The following is a 23,318-nucleotide window of genomic DNA, read 5'->3' as shown; positions in this document are numbered from 1 at the left end:
CGCTTTCCTTCAAGTTTTATGTCATCTGTCTTTGACTTTTGCCACACACAGCACTCTCTGTGCAGTGTGGCTGGGAGTCTCTTGCACTTCTCTTTTTTATTTAATGTTCTTGTGAGTACCTATGTTTCCAAGGGCAGGAGGATATTTAGTATCCTTCCTATCTTATATATTGATATCGGCACACCACACCTTATGTAGAGTGCTGAGGGGTTACACAGTATCTCCTTTCTCACTGCTCCTGTAACTTTTTGGTTACAGTAACAAGCTAATCTGAATGACTGTTGGCGGTGATTGTATCCTGCCTACTTTTGTGCAATATTCACAGCCACTGTAGTGCACAGACGGGCCACTATTGACCCAGAATGGTGACAGTGTTCTTTTTTGCCATTTTCAAGATGGCTTGCCCCTTCTTGGTCCCTCTTCTGCCTTGCCAGGAGGTCTTGGTTTGACTTTTGTCTTTGGCAGACTCCCTTTGTGAAGACCGCCAAGGCTCCAGTGTGTCTGTGGCAGGAAATGGGGGTGGGTAGGGAGGACTCTGAAACCTCTTTGTCTTCTGATGTGTCTGCCTGGAGGGTTGACTGTCCTAAAAGGACAGCCACCACCCAGAGTTTGAATGGTGAATGGGTTCTGATTTGCTGGGTTCCTGCCTAAGAGGCATGGATCTTCAGGCTGAAGAGTAGAGATGTCCACAGTCGCTTCCAGATGACCGGCAATGCCTTCTGTGTAATTACTGCTGTGTGACCCCATCCCTTCTTCCAAGCATCAGGATAACGCTGAAGAGGACTCTTTTCCCCCCCCCCCCCTTTTAGACTGGTGGGCCCAACCAGTCCTGAGACAACCTGCATTCCGAGCCATCCCACGACAAGCTGTGACCTTCCCGGGCTACACACCGCCAATACCCTGGGACCTGTGGCCACTCTGCAGTGCATTGTCTTCAGTAGATGGAATCCTCCCAAAACTTTGGCCACCTCCAGAGGCAAGATTCCACTCCTTGAAGTATCCTCACCAGAGTGTTGGACCGAGAAAGCAAGACCATTCGACTGGGCAGTAATCGTTCTTCACTGGCGCTTCCCAAAAGGCACCAAATCGTAGAACCACTCGACTGCTGCTACAAGATCCCTTCCAGTATCCCTTCTTTCGTCTGCTTGACCAAGAATCTGGTGACTAGATTGGCTGCTGCAGCATCGTGGGGACGTTATGCTGCATCCTCTTCTTCATGCCTAAGGTACTGTGATACTCTTGGTAGAACTTACCTAGAACTGAATTGCTGCTCCTGTGTTGCTGGAGTGCTGATTCGTATGCTTGGGAGTTTGCCCATACACACTCAACCAGGCCTAACATCCGTGTGCCTAGAGGAAGCCTTCCCCTGAAGTCCCTGACCCTTTTTCCCAACAAAGTGTTACTTACGGACTACAGAAGACTTCCTCTGGAACATTTGAACTTTCTACAGCTTGTGCCTTACCTGTTTTGCCCTCCCTGTTGACTCTAACACACTCATAACTAGATAGACATGGACTTCTCAAGTATTATGTCACTGTGAAATGATTACAAGTGTTTACCTGCTTTATGTTGTTTGTTTCATCCACTATTACCTGAAACCAATATTACAAAAGTGTTTTACTTGCCTTTTGAATTGCATACTGCCATTCTAAAAGTATTACCAACATGATTTACTCACTGTGAATAATGCATTGTTTTTTCTAAATGTCTTATTGTGTTATAGTGCTTAACCTTTACCTTAGTCTATATATCAAACCATTATTTGTTTATAACTTTAGTGTGTCAGTGTTTCATTGGCCTATGTGTATACTCTTGTGCCACCTATAGCCCTTTCTCCTGCCTAAGATAAGACTTGCTGCTCAGCCATTGCTACCAACAAAACCTGTGTGGTTTAGGCCTATACTAAGAGTTGGCGCTCTGTGTCCCAAGTGTGTGTCTCCTAAAGTCCTAACTCTGGTGGACAACTTCCTCACAGTCTACAACAGAGTTATCAGTCCTGAAATGTTTAATATTTACCTCTTTGTTTTAGTCAAACCTAAGGCCACACAGGAGTGCATGCCACCCATGCAGGTTTTTTAAAATAAGCATAAAGACTTCAGATAATATCTCGCCTCACATCCAATATGCGAATCTAGAAGCCAAAGCAATGTCAAACAGAAGAAAACACACGCTGCATGTGCTAAATGTTTACTGGAACACCACCCCAACGGAGCATTTAAAGTTCGAAAAGGAACTTCTATACACTATCGATTAACATCTTGATTGAAAACCCCAAAAACACAAATTGTCCTATGTGTCGATTTTAACATGAAGTTGTTGGGTACAACTAGTGCTAAGAAAGACCAGAAAGAGAAGGAGACTACAAAATGAATATGGTTAGAGGAAATGTCTTCCTGCTACTTGTATATGATGATTGGCGCAGTAACAGGAGACGTTCCTCCGAAAGTAACGTGGGAAAGAGGCGAACAAAAATCGATACTAGACTTTTTTTGTTTCCAAAAGGATTTCACACGAAATCAATGCCCTATATGTTACTAAATCACCACAAAGTGATCATAATGTGGTAACAATGCAGTGGGGGCAGAGTTATCAGCAGCCTTTAGAACATCGGAAGATGCAGATAGCGCTGGAACCAGGAGGTAATCGGCTATGCGTAAGATTCAGCGACATACGGATATTGGCTGAAATGATAAAACTGAAAGTGGGGATCAAAGATTATGACCCAATCGAATATCAGGCCCTGTTGGAGGTGTACAGAACAAAAAAAATGCTTACAATAAACCGTCACTTCAAAGACACAATTTTGACCCTCAGGTTGCACAGAAAAAAAGACTTGCGTTTGGACATAAGAAAAATTGCGATGAAGGAGATGCTTGACCAAAAACACAAAATAAGGAAAGCTACAAAAGTTGGATTAAATTGGATTAAAGCTCATCACGGGCTCCTAGAACAAAGAGATGCCAAAGCAATACTAACAGCATTGAATAAGAACAACCCAAGAAGCTTCTGGTCGGTAGTAAACGAGTGGGAGAATTCACAAAAAAGCAAGGCTAGTAGACATGGTAACCGAAGACCAATGAATGAGCCATTAGTGCAAATTATTAAAAAAAAAAGAAATACAACGCTTCACCAAGTGTCATGATGCCTACCCCCGGAGCGCCAGGCCCAGCACCCCCTGGAGCAGGCATCATGCCCCCGGGTAAAAGACCAGCGGCCCCTTATAGGGGCTCTTTGGACTCTGTCCTGGCGCCTTTGGCGCCAGGCTCATGTTGGACATCAGGCCTGGCGCCATAGGCGCCAGGCTCATAAAGGAAAGTGTTTGGTGCACTTACCAGATGCAGACCATGCTGCATACTCGCCTGATGCAGACCATGCTGCATGAAGACCCAAGCCAAATGAGGCTTAGGAGGGACTATTTTACTGAAGGGACTATTTTGTTACTTGGGTGGGGCTGTGGAAGAATACTTACCTAGGACTTCTTCCAAGGCTATTTAAGCCACGCCCGGACAGCCACACGTGCTTCGCGTTGTTCTGCATCCCAGCAGCTGAACGCTCATTGTGTCTGCTCCTGCACCTGGACTCCAGCCACGCCCGCCTCGAACCTGGAACACCTGTAAGGAAAGAAGAGAAAGGTGAAAACCAAAAACGTATTCAAACTTCTTACCTGCATCCGGAATCTTCACGCCAGCATTCTGGAAGAAAGACTTCCATTTAAGAGTATTGCGTTGCTCGCTGCAGCGCCGCGCTTCACTCACCTGTCCTCGAGACCTCTCCCGGCTCCATCACGGCTGTCAGCACCGGTTGCCACATCTCTGCACCTAGGGGAGAGAAGAAGAGACAAAAGGTGAGCAGAGGGAACACAGGAGGAAAGCCGAATTTTCAGCCATAATACTTACCGGCTTTTCTTGGTGAACCATTCCACATTTCGGGTCAGCGCCGCTTCGTTGGCAGGTACCACACCCCGGCCCCTATGGGGAAAGGACAAAAGACATTACTGGGGAATCATAAAGACATTTAGAGGGGTCGCCCTCATCACTAACTCACCTGATTTTACCATCGGCAATTTAACCCCTCAACGCATCGCCTTCGTTCTGCACCTAAAATAAAGGACAGATCACAGGTTAGGAAGACAACATAAAAAGAGGCTCACACTTGAACTTTTGAATCTTCATACTTAAGGCGTATCGCTCAGAAAGTCAAGTGGATTTTGCCAGCGCCATTCTGAAAACCAGTGAAGTAACTGGACGAACGCGCGCCCCTGCACCAGAAGCAGGATGGAGAGTTCATCTTTCCAAACCATAAGGTGAGCTTAAACCGGGGGTTTTGGAGGAAGTCAGAGAAGAACAAAGTGGGAAAGGGGGGAGCAAGCACACTATTCTGCAGACAGTTAATCCCCTTTCTCATCTGCAGAAGGATATTCCTACGGGCCAGACAAGCAAGATTTGGGGGTCCTGTTCAATCGGTGGTCCGAGTTCTGCGCATCACGCTTGAAGAGGCCACAGCAACCCAGACTAGACCAGTGCCTCCGTGGGAGCCAGATGAGCGTTACACCAAGTTTGAATATAAGCCTACCATGGGATCTAGTCTTTGAACAAGAGGACATTCGGAACACCATACAAAAACTGAGCTCCTCCAGAACGGCTGGACCAGATGGGCTCTCAAACACCATTCTCAAAAACATTGATGAATGGACAGAGTTCTGCAACATACTATTTAAAAACATGATGAAATAGGGTCGAGTTCCAACTACATGGAAATTGGCCATCATAGTCCCAATTTTCAAAAAGGGTGACCGCACAAATCCAGCGAATTACCGGGCCATAGCACTATTGGATGTGATCGGGAAAGTATTCGCCAGTCTACTCCTAAAACAGCTGTCACACTGGATAATGACAAATAAGATCTTTGACGAACGACAGACAGGTTTCATCAAAGGCATAGGATGCGGCCTAAATCTGTTGATCCTGAACCTGCTGAAAATAGATGCCAAATCGGGTAATAAAATCTACCTGGCATTTATAGATCTAGCCAATGCGTTTGAGGGAGTTGACTGTGAAATTCTGTGGACGAAATTAAAATTGAGAGGTTGTCCTCATTCAGGCCATCAAAGAACTTTATTCAGAGACCCAAATACAGATCCGACTTGACAACGATGGTCACCTATCTAAACCCGTCAAAACAGAACGAGGTGTAAATTTTTATATCTCAGAAGTAGGAACTAGACTTGGTGATGTTGTGTCATGCCTCCCAAAATTGAATGGGAAACACATCAGCTGGATCCTCTACGCCGATGACATGGTCATCTTGGACCTAACTCCAATCGGTCTCCAAAGAAAACTAAATGCCTTAAAGTTGTTCATCGTAGACTTTGGGTCTCGCGATCAACTTATCCAAATCAGAGGTACTCGTACTCGAAAACAGAAAAGGTGGCCAGCCTAAAACAAAGAAGCTGCGAGGGACATTGAGGATCGAAGGCCTGAGCAAAGTATCACACACAAGATACCTAGGAACGCTGATAAATTCATCCATCAATAACGATCCAATGATGAAGAAAATCGCTAGCAACTGTAAACCGTTAACATCGCATGGCTTGATTCTTCTCAAAAAATATGGGAAATTCTCGTATGTCCCGATAATAAAATTTTACAAGAGCAAGGTGTCCCCAATCTTTACCTTCGGAGCAGAAAGTATGTTTGGATGCTCGTCCGAGATCTGGTCTAGGTGCGAAAGCAAATTCTACAAATACCTTTGAGCTTTCCAACCACCTGTGTGCTCTACGGGGTGGGGCTAACCTCATTAAACGCAAGAATAATTTGGAACAAACTGTCCCTATATAGGAAGACCCAGGTGGAAGCAGAACTTGTACCTTTTGAATCCCTAATGGAGTAAAAAAAAACACTAGAAGGCAAGACCGCTTTAATTACATGGAGACAGCAATGTAAAGAGATCTTGGTACAACTGTTCTCAGATGAAAAAAGCCTATGGGGCAACCCGAATGCAGTAAAAAAAAACTGCTTCAATTGAACTGGATCGAGGCACAAAGGTATGGCCAACTCACCGGCTGAAGCAAAAGGAGTCAACACAATTCCCAAATATATGGTTATCTGGCCGTGCAAGCGCTTGAGAAGGTTGTATTTAAAATTCAGACTGCATCTATTTGAAACCAAGGAAATCTTGATCCAAAGAAGATTGATTCAATCTGAAAACACAATCTGTAGATTTTGTAATCATAATGAGGAGAACCTAAAACATCTAATCCTCTTTTGTCCGTACGTAAGAAATATGAGAACTCTCTTCTTAGGAAAAGTAATGGACGAATGTATGACCTACAATAGTGTAGACTGGTGGTCCCAAATGCATAACAGTGACTGCAGAAAACTAACTTTAGCACTCAGGAGGTATTTAGAAAAGTTACAAATGAAGTTGGAAACGGAGAAGAATGCTTACTGAAAACTTCCAGAGAGTTTGCACATATAGCCTAATGTTCTATTCTTTTTTTTCCTCTTCTCATTTTATTGATGTTAACACAAGGTTTTATGTAAGTATTAATTTTGTAGTTGCTGATTTATCTATTTCAAAATTTTAACCAAACTGTATGAAATAATTAAAAAAAAATAATTAAAAAAACATTTTGAACTTAATTCGTAAAACTTGCTAATACTTCATCAAATTAGACCTAGAATCATCTCAACGAATCCCAACCCCACATAACTTGGCTTGCTCGGACCTTGGCATGTGCTATACCAAAGGAATATACACTAAGTTACTCTGGTCTTTTTTCTTTTGTTTATCTTATTTTTCAAACACAATATAATGCGCCAAATAGTATGAACAGCAATCACAAATTTAGAATGAACAGTCGATAAACTGTAAAAGATATGAGAAGCATGAAGTGGCTCTGATCTTATATGAACTTTCTTTTCATTGCCCTAACTTTAGGTGGCCTTGGTCTTACGAGTTTTGATTCTTGCCTCATCACTGAAGAGCTTGCTTATGGATGTACAGGGGTTCAAACTGCTATTGAAGCAAATTCTCTTGGGGCAAGTACATTTTATTTTGTAGCTCCTATTGTGTTGAATACCGCTATATAATAGTTGGATGATAAAAGTAACACTGACTGCTCTTTTACAGCAAATGCCAGTCATCATTGCCGGAAATGAAGAACAGCAAAAGAAATATCTTGGGAGAATGACCGAAGAACCCATGATGTGTGTAGGTGAACTTGCATTGAATTTCTTTACCAATTCTGTTTCAGGAAGCAACACTGAGCGGTCAGGAATCAACATATTGTCATGTGCATGTTATTCAGGGAGGTGCACACTTCAGCAATACAAAAACCTTTCACCCCCATGATGGAACCTCCTCAGTCATGTTTTTCCTCTTAGGTTTGTTCAGTTGTTCCCTGGCAAGTGATAATAATTTGAGAAGATTCCTGCAAGCATTCCTTTTCAGGTGGGCTTTGCGTTCTTATGACTGAAAACACTCTAATGATATCAAGGGCCTTATGGAGATGCACACCTCATACAGTCCCCAGCTTTCTTTCTTCAGATGTCTTCAGTGGTCCTCACCTCTCCAACGCTATTGGGGGCACCCAATCTCCAAATATTATCACTCATTGCAGGCCTTTCTGCCTTTCTGCCATTCTTAGGCTAGTTCTTCCTGCTATCATAGAAATTGGTTATTTAAATTTTTTTGATACCTTAATATGTATTGTGCATTGTTGGTCAGTAAACCTGTACCTTGCTCGCATTTTTTTTTCACCTTGTTTATTTGTTTTCACAACTCAAAAGAAACATGGACAGTCAACCTTTTACAATCTTCAACTGTTGTAAGAGTGTGTCCCTGAAACATGTCTTGTGTTTTCAAACACCCTGCTTCCCTCCACGCCCTGAAGGTTCTGGGATCCACCCAAGGGGGGAAAGTCTGGGTCTGGAATAATGGAAGAACCTGGGGGGGGGGGGGGGGGGGGTAGACAAAACGCCTCCTTTGATTAGTGTCCCACACCTCGGTCATTAGTCCCACAATTCTACTAATCTGTACATTTGGGGGTGGGAGGGGGGGGTCTGTGACCGTCTTAAACAGAGTAATCCTGAGAGGTGACGTAACAGCAACTGCCCTATCTTGTCGAGCCCATATCTTTCGACCCTTGCACGCAAGCCATTCCTTAATGGCCTGTAGTTGTGCCGCTTTGTAATATCTATATAAATGAGGGAGTCTCTGTCTGCCCCGATCTCTTGAAGCCTGGGAATGGCCATTGCTATTCTAGCCGGCTTGTTTTGCCAAATGTGAGCCGATATAAGTTTTGCAAGTGAGCTAAAAAGGTTTTAGGGACGCAGATCTGAAGGGCTTGGAAATTATACAGTATTTTGGGGAGAAGCACCATTTTGATAAGTCATTCTCCCTAGCCAGGATATCGCAAGCAGGTTCCATTTTAAGCAGGTCCATTTTCACCCTAGCTAGCAGTTGTGGATAGTTCGCCCCATACATTTGTTCTAGCATTTTTGTGAGGACTACTCCCAAGAATGTTATACCCTTCTCTGCCAGACACAATTGAGTTGGGATTCGGAGACGTTCTACTGTTTTAGGGTTGGTCGACAGGTTCAAAATCTCTGATTTTGCCGTATTGATTTTTAGTCCGTTAACGCTCCAAATACGTCTAGCTCAGCTCAATGCTGGCAAGGAAATTTCCTGTTCGGTAATCGGTATAAGCAGGTCGCTTGCTAATGCCATTGTCTTGTGCTCTATCCCTGCCATACCAATTCCTCTAACCTGTTTCGAATCTCAAGGCCTAGCCAACAGGGGTTCCAAATAAATGACACACAACAAAGGTCACAAGGGGCATCCCTGCTTGGTACCCCGTTGTATTGCTATGCTGCTAGAAAGGGCCCCATTTATCGCTATTGTAATCTAATGGTAGTTTGCCTGCACCATCTGAAGAAACCCCACGCTGAACCCCATACGTTCCATAGTGTTGAACAGGAAGGATCATTCGACCCCATCTAATGCCTTCGCGGCGATACCAAAAACGTTGGTGTGTGCGTTATTGTTATTTTTTCCGGAAAGTGGCATACCCGGCAGATATTATCCTGTGTCTGTCTTTGTAGGATAAATCATGATTGGTCGGGCCCTATTAGTTTAGGCAAGTGGTCAGACAACCTGGTAGCTAGAATTTTAGTATATATGTTGGCTTCAGTGTTAATCAGCGCTATAGGTCTCTACAGCTCGGAGACAGTGGCTCTTTTCCTGTTTTAGGGAACACAATTCGTTTTGCTTCATTCATAGAATTCGTGATCGAAGTCGTCATACGGAATGAGTTGAACAATTTAGTAAGACTTCTGGCGCTACAATACTGTTTACAAAAACTCACGGGATATCGGTCGGGTCCCTGAGCTTTGTTACTTGATAGAGACTATCGCCTCGTTCACCTCTTCCTCTTGTATTTCCTCCTCAAGCCTGACCCTCTCCTCGTGTAATGCTTGGATCCTGTTTAGATATGCCTCCTTGATTTTCATTTACAGGGTGGTCTGAGGTATATAATGCTGTATAGTAATTGCTAGACACCACCAGGATCGGTTCATAACCAACCTGTATTGCCTTTTTAGTTTCAACATTGTGCGGGACCAGGTTTTACCAGTTGTCTAGCTAAGTTTGTCAGCTTTGTTGGTTTCAAGTAATGGTGTTTTTGTGAATAGCGCCTTTTCGGCGTATTTAGTACAGTGTGCTTCTACCTGGCCTTGCATGTGTTTCAGTGCCCTATGTAGACTCCTAGAGGGACCCTCTCTGTCATGATCACTCATATTTTCGCTTCTAGTTCCTCCTCCTATGTTCGCATTTGCCCATCCCGGTTTGCTTTAATGGCTATTAACTGTCCTCTCGGTACCACTTTGAAGGCGTCCCACACCATACCCGGGTCATGTCTTGGTTTCATTTTCTGCAAAGTATGAATTTTATCCTGTATCAAGTTGGCCATGGTCGGGTCATGCACCAGGTCTACCGGAAATTGCCACTTCATACTCCCTCAGGTGATCCCCCTACTTCCATCTGTAATGTTAGTGTGGCATGATGCGAGAGGGAAATAGTTCCCAGCTCTACCCCCTTCCCACTATGCGGGTTGAGACCCACATGTAGTTGATCCTTGACATTGACACGTACACATGGGAATAATATGTGAAGCCCTTAGTCTGGCACTTGACCGCTCACCAAATATTGTGGAGGGCCAGTGTGTAAAGTATTTTGGATGGAGCAAGTATATGCGGGGTGGCCTGTGGCTCCTGTCTAGTTGAGGGATCCATGCCACGTTAAAGTCTCCTGTTAGTATGATCTCACCTTCAGTGAAATCTTCAAGTTGAGACTGCACTCCCCTCAAAGCCATGTTGACCCTTATTTGGGGCGCACACATGGCTATTGTACATTTTTGCAATACCACTGTTACGTTGAGGTCTGGGTCTGCCCTACACCCGAGGACTTTTATTGCTAACCTATCACTGATAGCGATGAGAACCCCGGCTCTTATCTTCCGCATTGGCTTGGTACAAATGGAGTTGGGGCCTTATCCTGAGTTTGCCCTTGTCCTTTTTCCTAATTTGTGTTTCTTGAAACATCCGGATTTCTGGTTTCGCCCCCCCTTCAGGGATCCCTCCATTTTCTTCTTTTTAATCGTGAAGTTCATGCCCCTAACATTGTGAGAATGGATTTTAATATTCTTCATTGTTTTTCCGCGACCTTATGTGTTCTATTGACCCATTTTCCCTTTTCTTTTTTTTTGTTAGTAACCGTTACCACCATCCTTCCGAGATCTGTAACCATTCCAGCCTCCTATGCCTCCCCCCGCCATCACTTCGACAACTTTTCCCCCATTCCCTGGGGAGGGGCCAGGGTTCCTAGGATTGCCTGGGTGAAGTGCCTGACTCCATTGGCCCCCAATCCTACCCAGAGAGACTTTACGGGGAGTGATGCCAATCGACTGCCCACTACCTTGTGGTCCCTGTGGGCCACCTTCTTACTTGGGATTGCATGTCCTCTTCAGTGTCTGCTTGTGAAGCCTCTTTCCCCAGGTGTGGTTCTCTCCCTGTTAAGGTCCCTTTATAAATCCACAATTAGGTTCCATGGCGCATATGTTGGAACGTATTAACTTCATGTCGCCTCTCGTCGACTTCATACCCATGGTTTCCGGCCTTTCCTATTGAGCCATTCCGTCTTTCTAGTGTTGCTAGAAGATTCACTTTGCAGGATGTGCATTCCTTCTTTGCAGGTTGTAATTCGGTGCTGCTGGCCCTCCCATTTGAATAACGGGCCAAATGGGAATGTCCATTTGTATCTTACTTGTTTTTGTGCAAGAAATCGTACCTCCGGACCAATGAATATTCTTTTTTGTAGTTATAACTGAGCCAAGTCTTGATACAGTTGTACTTCCGAACCATTGATATTTATCGGGCCTTATGTCCTCGCTGCTTTTAGTATTGTCTCTTTTTGAGTGTAAGAAGTAATTGCTGCCAAAACAGCCTTTGGTCTAGCACCTGGTTCTATTTGCCGTGGGCCGACCCTATGGATACGATCATTGTTTACTCTTTCTTCCTCCTTCCCCGAAAGGAGGTCTGTAAATAGTTGCTGTGCTGTTGTTTTCAGATCTTTCTTCCACCGATTCCGCCATGTTTTTCATCCGTATACTGGATCTTCAGGAGCAGTTCTTCAAGTCTTCAAATTGGATCTCTGGGTTTTGAAACAGTCTTGAGAGATGTTCAAATGCCTCATCATTCTTTCTTGTGTCATCCGACATGTCTAGCAACGCTCTTTCTGCTGTGTCCACCCTTTCTTCCAGTTTCGCTACGTCGACCTTCATTTCCTGCAGTGATTGCTTCAGTTCTGATTTTACTAGTGAGAATTGGATCTGAAATGTCTCCATGAGTTGATCCTGGAACTCCCTTAAGCAAATTTGGAAGTCTTCCTTTTGCATTGCCATGTTTGAGATCTCCCCGCTAGCTTGTCGTTGTCTATCAGGATTCTCCTCCTTTGGTGGTTTGTGATGGCGTTCCCGGGGTCCACAGCTTTTTAATGCTGTTGTCTGTTTTTTTGTTTTGTTTAGGCTATACGAACCCACCGCTGGTGTTTTTCCTTTGCTTTTGGTCATGAGGTTAGTATAATAGTCTTCTTTCCACAGTGAGACCTATTAGGACGCTCCCTTTCTAGAAGCTCCCAAGGGCTGATTCTGGAATGAAATGGTCATTAATTGCCCCTATTTAGCATCACCTCTTCCCCATGTTGCATTAGGGCGAGTATGTTTCCTTGGAGCATACAGGTCAGTTCTCAGAGGGTGCAATTTTTTTCTATTCTGTGTGTCTCCCCAATAGCCTCACTTTAAATGAGCATCTTCTTCTTAGGGCGCTTTTCTGGGTCCTGTATGATTGCTTGCCCGATCTTTCCTACGCATTAACCCCAGTCATCCATGAGCTTTGGGCTTCTATCGTGTTCTATGTTCATGCAGGATTGGTGTCTCAGTCCCTCAAGGGCACACCAGTGTTCTTATAGCTTCCCCCACACCCGCGTTCACAGGCTGGGTTGAGGGGATGGGGGGGGGGGGAATCAGTCTCCCCCACTTGCCTCAGTGGTGTTCCTCCTTTCCGCTGCTTTCAGTGTTGCTGGGGGTATTTTTTACCTTTGTTCCTGGCACACTTATGTCCTATATCTGCTCCCTCCCCACAAGACCTTATCTCGGTTGCTGTGCCTTGTGGGGCTTGGGTGTCGGCTGTTCTTTATTGTGGATGCTTGCCACTTACTCCTTGTCCGGCTAGTGCGTTCTACACTTGCCGGGTGCCGCACTTGCTTGTTTCGTTGTGAGCCTGAGGGAATCTGTCATCTGCGCTGCGTCCGGCTCCTTATATCATCTAGTTTTCCCTGGACGTTACAGGGTGTATCACCAAAAGTCCCATTATCTCGCTTTCTGCTTTGGGCTCAGAGGCGTGTTGTAATCTGCACTGCGTATCTCGAGTGACCGTTGAGTTTATTGAAGCACAGGCTCTTTTGCCGCCCGGCTCTTTGCACGTTATGCTGTCGCCTCAGAATAGGACAGTCTGTGTCAAAATTACCGACCGGTGGGGTCGGTATGGGCCCTGGTGGGTGTCCCCTGCAACACCCCGCTCACTACTGTGACACTACAGTGAGTGGGGTGTTGCGGGGGACACCCACCAGAATTTTTAAAAGCCATGGGCTGCGGGGGTGTCCCCCGCAACACCCCTCTCACTCTACTATACAGTATAGTGAGCGGGGATTGCGGGGGGGGGGAACCCCTCCAGTTGCACACATAAAGGACCCTGCGGCGCCGATTCCTGATCATGGAAGTGAAAGTGAACTGGCGCTGCAGGGATACAGCGCGTATTAAAAGGTAAGGAGGGTGGGGGTGTGTTGTGGGTGGGGGTTTGTAGTGGTTTTAAATGTATGTTCGCATGGGAAATGTACAAACCTTTTGTGGTGCATACATTTCTCATGCAAACCTTTCCGTCGCAAACTTAATCGCGACAGAAATATCACACAGATCCGTCGCCTCTTGGCTCGATCCTCCCAATCATGGACACGCCAGCTTTGTTAGCTTTATTGTGTGGCCCAGACGGGACGGAGCAGCACACTCGCCGCCTTCCCCGGCTGCCATTTTGGAATCCCTAGCCAGCAGTATTAATATTTGCTCAGGTTATGGTAAAATAAACCCAACTTTGAACCTACTAACAACGTCCCCTGTCATCCTAAATAAATTTTGGATGGCAAAGGAAGCAGTATGGAGGAAGGAGACATATCCCCTTTGCAGTAAACTCTGGAACAAGGATGCATCCTTCTGGTGTAATCTTTCATGTGCCCTTTTCCCATTTACTTGTACATTTGTGGTGTTTAACCTGCCGCATTAACTTTCAATTTTGTATCTGAAATGTGTTTTCTGCCTTTATTTGTATTAACATATTCTTCTTAGCTACTTGTGCTATCCCTCTCAGAGGTTCCTTCACATAATTTAATGTATGCTTTGTCTCTGCTGCTCCTAATGGTACTTTCTCACCCCCTTCTGATGGGGTATCTGGAGAAAAAATACCTTTCTAGTCTTGCCCGCCAAAATAAGAAGCTGTGTATTTTAGAGCCCATTACCATGTGAAAACATGTCTGTAGTCTTGAACCGCCATGTCAGTCCCTTTTATCGATGGTTGTTAGGCAAGATTTGGAGCTGTACCCTTAATGTGCACTAAAACAACCCTGACCTCCTGGTAATAGGAACCCAACCTTTGGTATAAGTCTGTACTACACAGGTTGGTAGTGTGGTTGAGCAGCCACGCTTGTCTCAAGAGGGGTCGATGTGAGCAGTAGGGTAGTTGCACAGAGATTCACAGTGACAAGTATCCAAATAAACCTTTGCACTCAAGGTTTCTTGATTAAACAATTAGTAATTTAACGTTCAGTTTGAATACGCCTTCTTCAGAAGGGAGCAATATAATAGCAACACACAAATACACTCCAAAATACACACTTAGTTTCTCTAGATAAGCAAATACCCATTGGGGATGGCACACAGACACTTCCTACACCCTCAGGTGACTTAAATAGCTAGGACACTGTGGACATTAATATATCACTGGTACATTTAGAGCAATACTGAGATGAGTGTCAAAGAAAAGGGTTATTAGAATAAACAGATCACAAAAATACTCTGAAGCAGGTAAGTACTTTTGAACCCCCACCCCCCTCCCCCCAATGCAAAGTAAGTTAACCCCTTCCAGGAAGGATAGGCACAACACAATGTCATAGGACCAAAGTCATTCAGGGAGCCAGGCCAGCCGATGTTAAGTTAGCAAAAGTCTAGGTGAGCTGAAGCACTTCTTGCCGGTAAGTAAAAGTCTTGCACAATGTTTTAGAAGCAGTTGTAGAAAAGAAGAATCAATGTAGGGCCACAAGCGGTTTAGGCTTGTGAGTAGTAGAAGATGCAAGTAACTCTACAGAGCATCCAAGACTAGTCTCAACTGAGAACAAGCAAGGCTACACAACAAGAGGTAAGTTCTCTGTACGGTACCTTTGGTTAGAAGAAAAAGTTGGCAGATGACTTCTATTCCTGTGCAGCTCTGCAGATCCTATTGTTCCTGAGCCTCAGTCGTGGGGTCAAGAGGGAGGACTTCTGGGGACTCCTGCACTGCAATGGGACGGTCAACGACAGCAACCGGCAATCTGCATCAATAACACTTCAGTTTTTCAGCTTCTTGCATCTATCACAAATAGCACCACCGCAGTTCTCTGATACCACTTCGGACCTTCCTCGCATCCGCAGGATCTTCCTGGAGCTCGGGTCAAACTTAAAAGCAACGCCCACAATCTGGTGTTCCTCTCCCTGGCACTTCAGTTCCATCAGCAGCAGCTGTGCAAATACAACCAGCTTCGAGAGGATGTCCAGTCAGGCTTACTTTAGAGTTGATTGATCCCACCAACTGAAAGGGAGAAGTCATCCTTGTAGGGCTTCTCTAGTCTAGGTGATTTCAGAGCTTCAGCACAGCAGCAGGGCTTCACCGGGCAAACCAACAGTCCAGGAGTTGCAGCAGGCGTCTCCAGTTCTTCAGATTCCTTCATCCAGTGGTCAACTCTATCTTCCAAACCAAAACCCCTCGCCTTTTATGCAGGTTTCTCCCATTCATTTCAGCCTAGCTGTCAGTCAAACAGCAAAGTGGCTGTCCTTGCCGAACAGTCAGTCGGCCAATCACCTTTTGGGTGCATTCCTGTAACCAAGTGGATTAAGCACAGGGAGTTTCGGACACCTCCCTCACTTCCTGCCCCTGCCAGACATCCTGGAGCCAGAGGCAGGCTTCACTCGTAAATATGGCCATAGGCAAAACGAACAGAGACCAAACCTGGTTTGGCGCGCACAGTACATCTCACGAAGGACCTTTCCACAAAGAAATGGCTAGAAAAGAAGACCAGGGCCATTTTGACGAAAATGGTACCCTTGGGTACTTCACTGCAGCTGCGAAAACAGCCTGTGGTAAAAACACACAACAGTAGTAAAAAGTAAACCACTGCCACCAGCCATTCATCGTAGAAAGGGCACATGAGAAGCTAGACAAGGGGGATGTGAAGTAACCCCTCCAGCATCCTATTGTAAGATGGTATGTGCTGGGTCTAGAAAGTTACAAATGTAAGTACTCAATTTCACTTCACTGCTCTTGGAAACGGTAGTTATCCAAGACAAAGGTATTTAAACCTTTCAGACTTCCCTGTGCCACTGCACTGAATTTAAAAAGATGCCTATGGAGTTTGTCGGAGTGGGGGGAGGGGCGGATGTCTCTAGCACTTTTTAATTTTCAACCTGGAGTTAGGGAGTGCAGCAAAAGTGCTGGGGGTCTCTAAGGTAGAGAGGAATTAGCACATTTCTGAGAATTCTCCCTAACAATAGGTTATAGGATCAAGGGTATTGTCTCAATTTCTAAAAGCTGCTGGTGACTGTGTTTACTCTGCCGTCTGCCCTACCCCCTCTTAGTTCTACTTCCTGTCCCCTTTCCGCCATACTTCATTGGTGTTCATTCCATCGAGATGATGCATTTGCATAGCAATACATTCCTTCAGATTTACATTTTGGTTGCTCAAGGTTCACAGGTGGGTTGGGCCCTGCTAGGACCCTTTTCTGTGCATATGGCCCCTGTCGCACAGCTTTGCACACCCTGATGTTTTATTTATCCACCTTTTTTATTTTTTCGCAATTCGTTCCCCAGGATTCCCCCATCATCGTCTGTTTATCTTTGGGATAGTGGCATAATTTGGGGTCTGCCAGTCACATTTGCATAATTGTTTCAGCATGAGACACACAACCATGAGCTTGGGCTGAGATCAATGCTGGGACCCGTGTGTGGCTTGCAACTCCCTCTTCCACCAGGCTCTGAGGATGTTGGGGTGCTGGGGTGAGAACTATGACTCAGTTCCTCAAACTCCTTAATCGTTCACCTCTACGTAAAGTGAGGAGGGACAATGAGTGGTGCCCCCCTCTCCCCTTTTTCTTTTTTTCCCCTCCCCTCATATTTCCCCCAAGGCACCCCATCATGACTCCTTAATGGGGGAGGCTGTATCCAAGGCAGACCAATCTGGTCCTTCAGCATCTACCAGCCTTTCTACCATAGGCCATTCAGCGGCCCCCAAGGCTCCCATCAGTGCTCGCATAGAGGATGTCAAAAGGTTGCACACCGTTGGTAGGTTATCACCAACAAACTACATTGTCGCCAGCATAGACCCTTTAGGGTCTGTGACCAGGATGACCCTAGAAGCAGGGATTAGCTGGGAGAGTTCAATAGAGAAGAGTATGTGCTTATAGGTTGGCGCTGCTTGCCACCACTGGGTTGGCTCTGCCCGAAGTTTTGAGGAGAAGGAAACCACACATGGCGGTGTGTCCGCCGTGGCTAGGTAAGGTGTGGGCTGTGAATTTGCTTTGAATTAGGATGAACAGAGATTGACAGAGGGTGTATGCTGTAAGGCTAGGAAGATGGAGAGATATGACATGCTAAAGAATGCCAGGAAGCGTGATCTCTTGGAAAGGAGAAACGATACACATTAGGAAACCAGCTAGTACCAAAAAGGGGGAAAAAACGGTTTTGGGGTCCAGAGTCAGAAAAGTGTTGGACGATGCAGTGGTGTTAGAAGATGGGAGAGTGGAATAAAGGGACCACCGTTAGAGCAAATGCAGAAGCACTCGTCCTTCAAGCATCCGAATATCTGCAGTATATGTATATAGATGGTATAGTGTGTATATCGCTGAACTGTGTTGAAGATTCCAGGTTATAACCATTGAGAGAGGTGTTCTGATTGGAAGAGAGCAGTTGCAACAGTAGGTTGACCTGGAGGTCTTCTTACCGATCTACCGGTTAACCTACAGCTAGATTTGAATAAAGAAGTACACCACTTACCTGCTTCTATAACTGTCTTGCTGGAATGTTGGTGGTGTTCTGTGGGGCCCATTGTAGCTCTAGACCACTCGCAGCCCTCGGAAGACTGAGCTTGCTGCTCTGCTATCTTACCTAGACTGGGTTTAGCCAGGTCCCAGTGTCTCCCTGTTCACCATAATAGGTTGGGATTCCAAAATCAACCCCAGGGTTATTTTTGGAAATGCATTTTAAGACTATTTTAAAGTGGTCCATCTTTAGGGAAGTCCTCAACACTGAAGCAGTTTACCTGTGCAGATTGATTGATTCGAGCCACGAATGGGAGCTCAATCATTCTGTGCTCCTTCTGATTTTAAAAAAAATGTATTTTCATTTTTTGGGGTCAGCATCCTGTGCACACATTTGTGACCCCCCTCCCAACCCCATGTGCACTCTTTACCTCATGCACAGCTTTCTGGGTGATGCCTTAATGCTATCCTGGGACTGCATGCCCCTCTGTGTCCTTGCAGAGTTTTTGGTGTCCTGGAATTCCACTCTTATTCTAAAATCATGGTTCTAGCCAGTCCAGTTTTGTTTCTCGGACCTTATGAGGCTTTGCATAGAGGGGCCCATTCCCCTGCTGCATTGTTATGACCTTCAGTAGCAGGGAAATCTTTGCCCCTCTCCCTCGTTTGATGAACATAGTTACCTGGTTCCTGATAAGTTGATCATGGCACACTTTGGCATATCTGCAAACGATATGGCTATTATCCAGGCTTTGAGAAAACGATCCACCTGCTTGCTGTTTTGGAACAAATGTATTCGATTATGCCATTGGTACCTGGATAATCCCATCAACCCCCTAATTTGCCTGTTGAATGATGTACTTTTTCTTCATTTCAAATTGCGATTGAGTCCTGACTCTCCTGCTTGGGAGCTATTTGAGGCTACCACAAAAAACAGTGGTCACAGGCACTTGGAGGGATTGATGATGCTTTATCCTACTGTTAAAAGACCCCACCCGACATGGGACCTGAATATTGTTCTGTTGGCTATCCCCCCATAAACGCTTTAAATCAATGGCTTCCTCAGATTTGAAACTCCTTTCTGGGAAGTTGTAAGGCAAGACCTCCAGATAACCAGACACTAAAAAGACACTCCTGAGGGAAAAAAGCTTGGTGCACCTTTTTGCAAGGAAAACAAAATTATAAGGAATATAAGGAAGGAATGACATCGTCCTCAATGACGCAAAGGATATATAGTGTTAATTCCTCACTGTTGGGGAGATGTATAATTTGTATGCTTCCTCCCCTCTCCTAGTGAGACCCCCAGCACATTTTGCTGGACTTCAGGACCTTTTTTTCTTTTAATCCTGAATGAGTAAAGCCTTTTTTCACTCATTTATTCTTATGGGCTCTGTCTTTTGGAACTCTGTTCTTTGTATGTTACATGTACTATTGAGTCAAATTTCCTCCATAGCTCTTAAAGGCACCTGTATCTTATTATTGCAGCACACAGCCCTCCTTAAGGGCAGTATTGCTGGAGATCCTTGTGGTCCTCCTTTGAGATTATTTTTCTTTATCCTAGAGTAAATCCAGTTCTTAAGGATAGAGAGATGTTAGGGAGAATTCTCTGTTTAGGCTGAATTTCCTAACCTAGTGAGTCCCCCAGCAGCTTTGCTGGATTTCTGGAGTTTGTTTTTTCCATCCTGCCAAGAGTGAGACTCTTTTTCTCCCACTCTTGGACATGAATGTGTGTAATTCCTTTGAATGTCCATGTGTTCTATGGGCTATGGGGTCTTTTACTCCATATGGTTTTATATGTTTTACTATGTGTGTTACAACGCACCCTCCGTGCCGTAGCACTGGGGCGTCCTAGCGGACCTCCATCATAGACTCCATACCCGGGGACTGACTACTGTCTCCCCGGGCATGTAAAGTCACCATTGGCTTTACTAGACCTAAAGTTAATAACAGAACTAGTACAAACCATTCTATTGTGGACGTACTAGTAGGAGTAATTCGATTACTCCTGGGTCTGTTATTAGAGGGGGCACTGTCCCGTCCCCCCTTGGCGAGTTTTGGCTGGTGGCAGTGGAAACTACTTGTTATATTCGACCCCGAATATAACCCCATGGGATTCTTCCCATTGTTGGAGATTGATACTTTTCCTCGTTAATCTCCAACATACCACCTATTTACTTATCTTAAATAAGTCTATCGGATGGTATTTTCTGCCAGAACTCTGTTTTTAAAATGGCGTCTGTGTTCGTCTCTGTGACTCCTAAACCAAAGGTTGAGCCCTTTGTTCCACTTTTGGCGGGCTTCTGTACAGAGACCCTCCAAAGTGGTGCTATTCTGTCTGGGTTACCACAGGGGTGTGGGAGAGGGTTTAGGCACCCTGGACCGAGTTGCCTTGCAACTCCGGTCGCACTCTGGTGTGATTGGCCCAAGTGGTGAGCCACCCCGCTCACCACTTAGCGTGTTTTGATTGACGGATAGGCTGAATGAATGGGGGTTTTCTGCATAAAAGCAGGGCTTTTGGACTGGATCTTCAGAAGTCGCCACAGGACCTAAGAATCCGACGAGGGTAAAGCTGAGCCGACCTGCAACGAAGACACCTCCGGTGGAGCCCAGCGGAACTGACTCGCCACTTCCCGACGACAGAGGAGATCTCCCTGCCGGAGAGTCTCTTCCCCTGATTGGTGGGAACAACCAGTCCCTTTTGCTTTTTCTTCGCTCCAGGACGCAGTGGTCGAATTGCCCGTGCAGAGCACCTCGGCAACCGGATAGCCACTACCCCTGTACCGCGACCAAAAGGTGGTGCCTTGTGACAGAGCACTCCGCGGCTGGTCTCTTCCCTGGTGGTGCACCGGACTTCACTTTTCTTCGACGACGAGATCATCTCTCCTCTTGGCAAAGACCTGGGGTGCATCCACCACCAGCAACAACTGCCCCCGCCGGAAATGTCTCTCCACAAACAAGGTACCGTGTCCGCCTGGCTTCCCTTTCTGCCGGATAGAGTGAGGTGACTTAATCCTCGCCTTTCCATTGGGTCGCCTCCAAGCTTTCTTTTACGTGGTGTTCTGAACTGGTCCAATCTTTCCATAACAATTTGCGATAAAGACTCGAAGCGCATTTCCGCTGAGACACACTTTGGGACATATCGCCTTGCCTCTCTCCGAGTGGGCCTGGCCTCTGAACTTTGATCTGCAGTAGACCCTGCCTTACTAGCCTTGAATTTATACGTAAAGTATTGGTACCGAGTTGATTTCATAACCTGCCTTATTTTTCTCTCCCGTCCTAACGAATACTAGAGTGCCATCTAGGTTAAAGCATACACCTCTGTCTGCAAATAAGTTATGCCGTTGAACCTAGACTTGTCGAGCTATTGTTAGGGGGATTGATATTTTCCGTATAGTAATTGTGATTGAAATCGTTTGCCGTATTGAGTGCCAGAGTGTTTTCTATAGATGTGTTCTTATAAATAAATAACTATATATCTTTACACCGAAGCCTTGTTGCGTGTTTGCTTGTCTTACTGTGTAGATTGCCCTATTTTGTATACTCCACATACTGCCTAACTCTTCTTGAGGGAAGTCTGACTGCTCAGCCACAGCTACCAAGTGAATCTGTGTGGTACAGACTGCTACCAAGTGGGTTTACTGCCAAACACCTGTAGTCCTAAACCTTTTGCAGTGGTCCCAGAGGGAACTGCACAGGTTTCCGCCTAACAAGAGATACTTAGTATCTCTCCCAAAATGTTAGTCTGAGAGATTGGCACACACTACCTTCTGTGGAGTGCCAATGGGATACCTAGTTTCCCCCTTCTCTCTGCTCCTGTGACTTCTAAGTCACATAAACAAACTCCTAGGTATGGCTGGTGGCAGTGGATGTGTCCTACCTACTATTGTGTGGTTTTACTACTGCAGGCTATGTCCATAGCCTTGGTGGTGCATAATAGGGGCACCTGAGTACCAACTCATGGGCTCCCTTCTTTTTTCTCTATTGCTAGCGTGGTAGTTCTTTGTCAGCCCTTCTTCTACCGTCCTGGGTGGGGGAAGCCTTTGTGTGTGTTGCCTTTGGTGGCAACCCTTGGGTGTCCCTGTGTAAGGCAAAGTTTGTATGGAGTACCCTTTGGGACCACTACACACAACTATGACTACAGGTGTAAGCAAAACCAACCTTTGGTATAAGTCTGTACTACACAGTTTTTGGTAGCAGAGCTGAGCAGCCAGGCTTATCTCAAGGGGCTTCTCTGTCAAGGTGAACTTGGCGATACGGACCTGCAGCAGGGCTTCACCGGGCAAACCGACGGTCCAGGAGTTGCAGCAGCCGTCCTCTTCAAGCTCGTCTTCGGTTCTATCGTTCCAGTGGTCGACTCGGCTTGGAAGGCAGAGACTCACCTTTTATTCAGTTCTCTCCCATTCATTCCAGCCTTGCTGTCACTCACCGTGCAGGGTGGCTGTCCTTGCCGGACAGCCAGCCAATCACCAGAGTGCATTTGGGTCTCCTAGGAGACTAAACCCAGTGAGGTTCGGGGACCTCCTCACTTCCTGCCCAACCCAGACACTCTGGTGGCAGAGGCGGTCTTCACTCCTGAAGCCCGCCAAAGGCGAATGAAAAAAGGAACCAAACCTGGTTTGGTGCGCAGAGCACAACTCTAGAAGTACCTTTCCACAAAGAAATGGCGAAAAAAGAAGACGGGACCTATTTTTACAGAGGGGTCTCAGACGTCATCTTGAAAAACATGGCTCCCGCGATTTAACACTACTGGTATTCGCGGTCAGGAAAAATCATGGTAGTTTGTTGTAAAACCACTGCCACCACCCATTCTGAGAGGCAAGGGTAGCATTTGACTACTACATGAGTATCTAGACACAGGGGATACTAAGTAACCCCTCCAGCACTCTATTGTAAGATAGGGTGTGCTGGGCCTAGGAATTTAAAGACAATTTCACTTTACTTACTCTGGTAACAGTAGTTTATCCCAGAGAAGGTATTTAAACCTTGGGGAAAGACTGAAAAGGTTTCCCTGTGCCACTGCTCTGAGGGTGCTGTGTGACACAAATGAAAAGATGCCTATGGAGTTGGTTAGACTCCATAACCAAAAAGGAAAAAACACAGAAAACAATTAGAATTAAAAAGTTAAAAGTCCCAAAGTTTAGCAAAAGAGCTGGAGGGCTCTAAGGTGGGAGGAGTTGGCACATTTTGAGAATTCTTCCTAACAGTGGATCTCGCCATGCTCTGGGTTGGGGTCGTCCTTTTCGGGATCCCCAGGTCCTCTTCGTTTTCAGCTCCAGTGGTCGACTTGTCAGCAGCTTCCAGGTTCAGAGGTTTTAACAGTAACTACAGCACAACCTCTGCAATCTCTCCCTGGATTTTACAGAAAGGGGCGGTCTGGCTGTCCAATTGGGACAGCCAGCCCCCCATTCAGACTGGGCTCCTTTCAGGCAAT

The 23,318-nt window shown here is 45.7% G+C and overlaps 1 protein-coding gene across 1 annotated transcript in view; it reads left to right on the top strand.

Moving 5' to 3' along the window:
* The window catches only part of ACADM (acyl-CoA dehydrogenase medium chain), a 374,724-nt gene that overhangs the window by 144,410 nt on the left and 206,996 nt on the right, over positions 1-23,318 (top strand). The window contains exons 5-6 of the mRNA XM_069641894.1: positions 6,940-7,040; positions 7,132-7,212. Of these exons, the coding sequence (XP_069497995.1) occupies positions 6,940-7,040; positions 7,132-7,212 (182 nt within the window). The remainder of the gene's footprint in view (positions 1-6,939; positions 7,041-7,131; positions 7,213-23,318) is intronic.

This window comes from Ambystoma mexicanum, chromosome 1q (genome assembly GCF_040938575.1).
Source record: "Ambystoma mexicanum isolate Mex_15411 chromosome 1q, UKY_AmexF1_1, whole genome shotgun sequence".
NCBI lineage: Eukaryota > Metazoa > Chordata > Amphibia > Caudata > Ambystomatidae > Ambystoma > Ambystoma mexicanum.
Note: the sequence above shows the minus strand (reverse complement) of the source record. Positions and strands in the feature narration are given on the sequence as shown.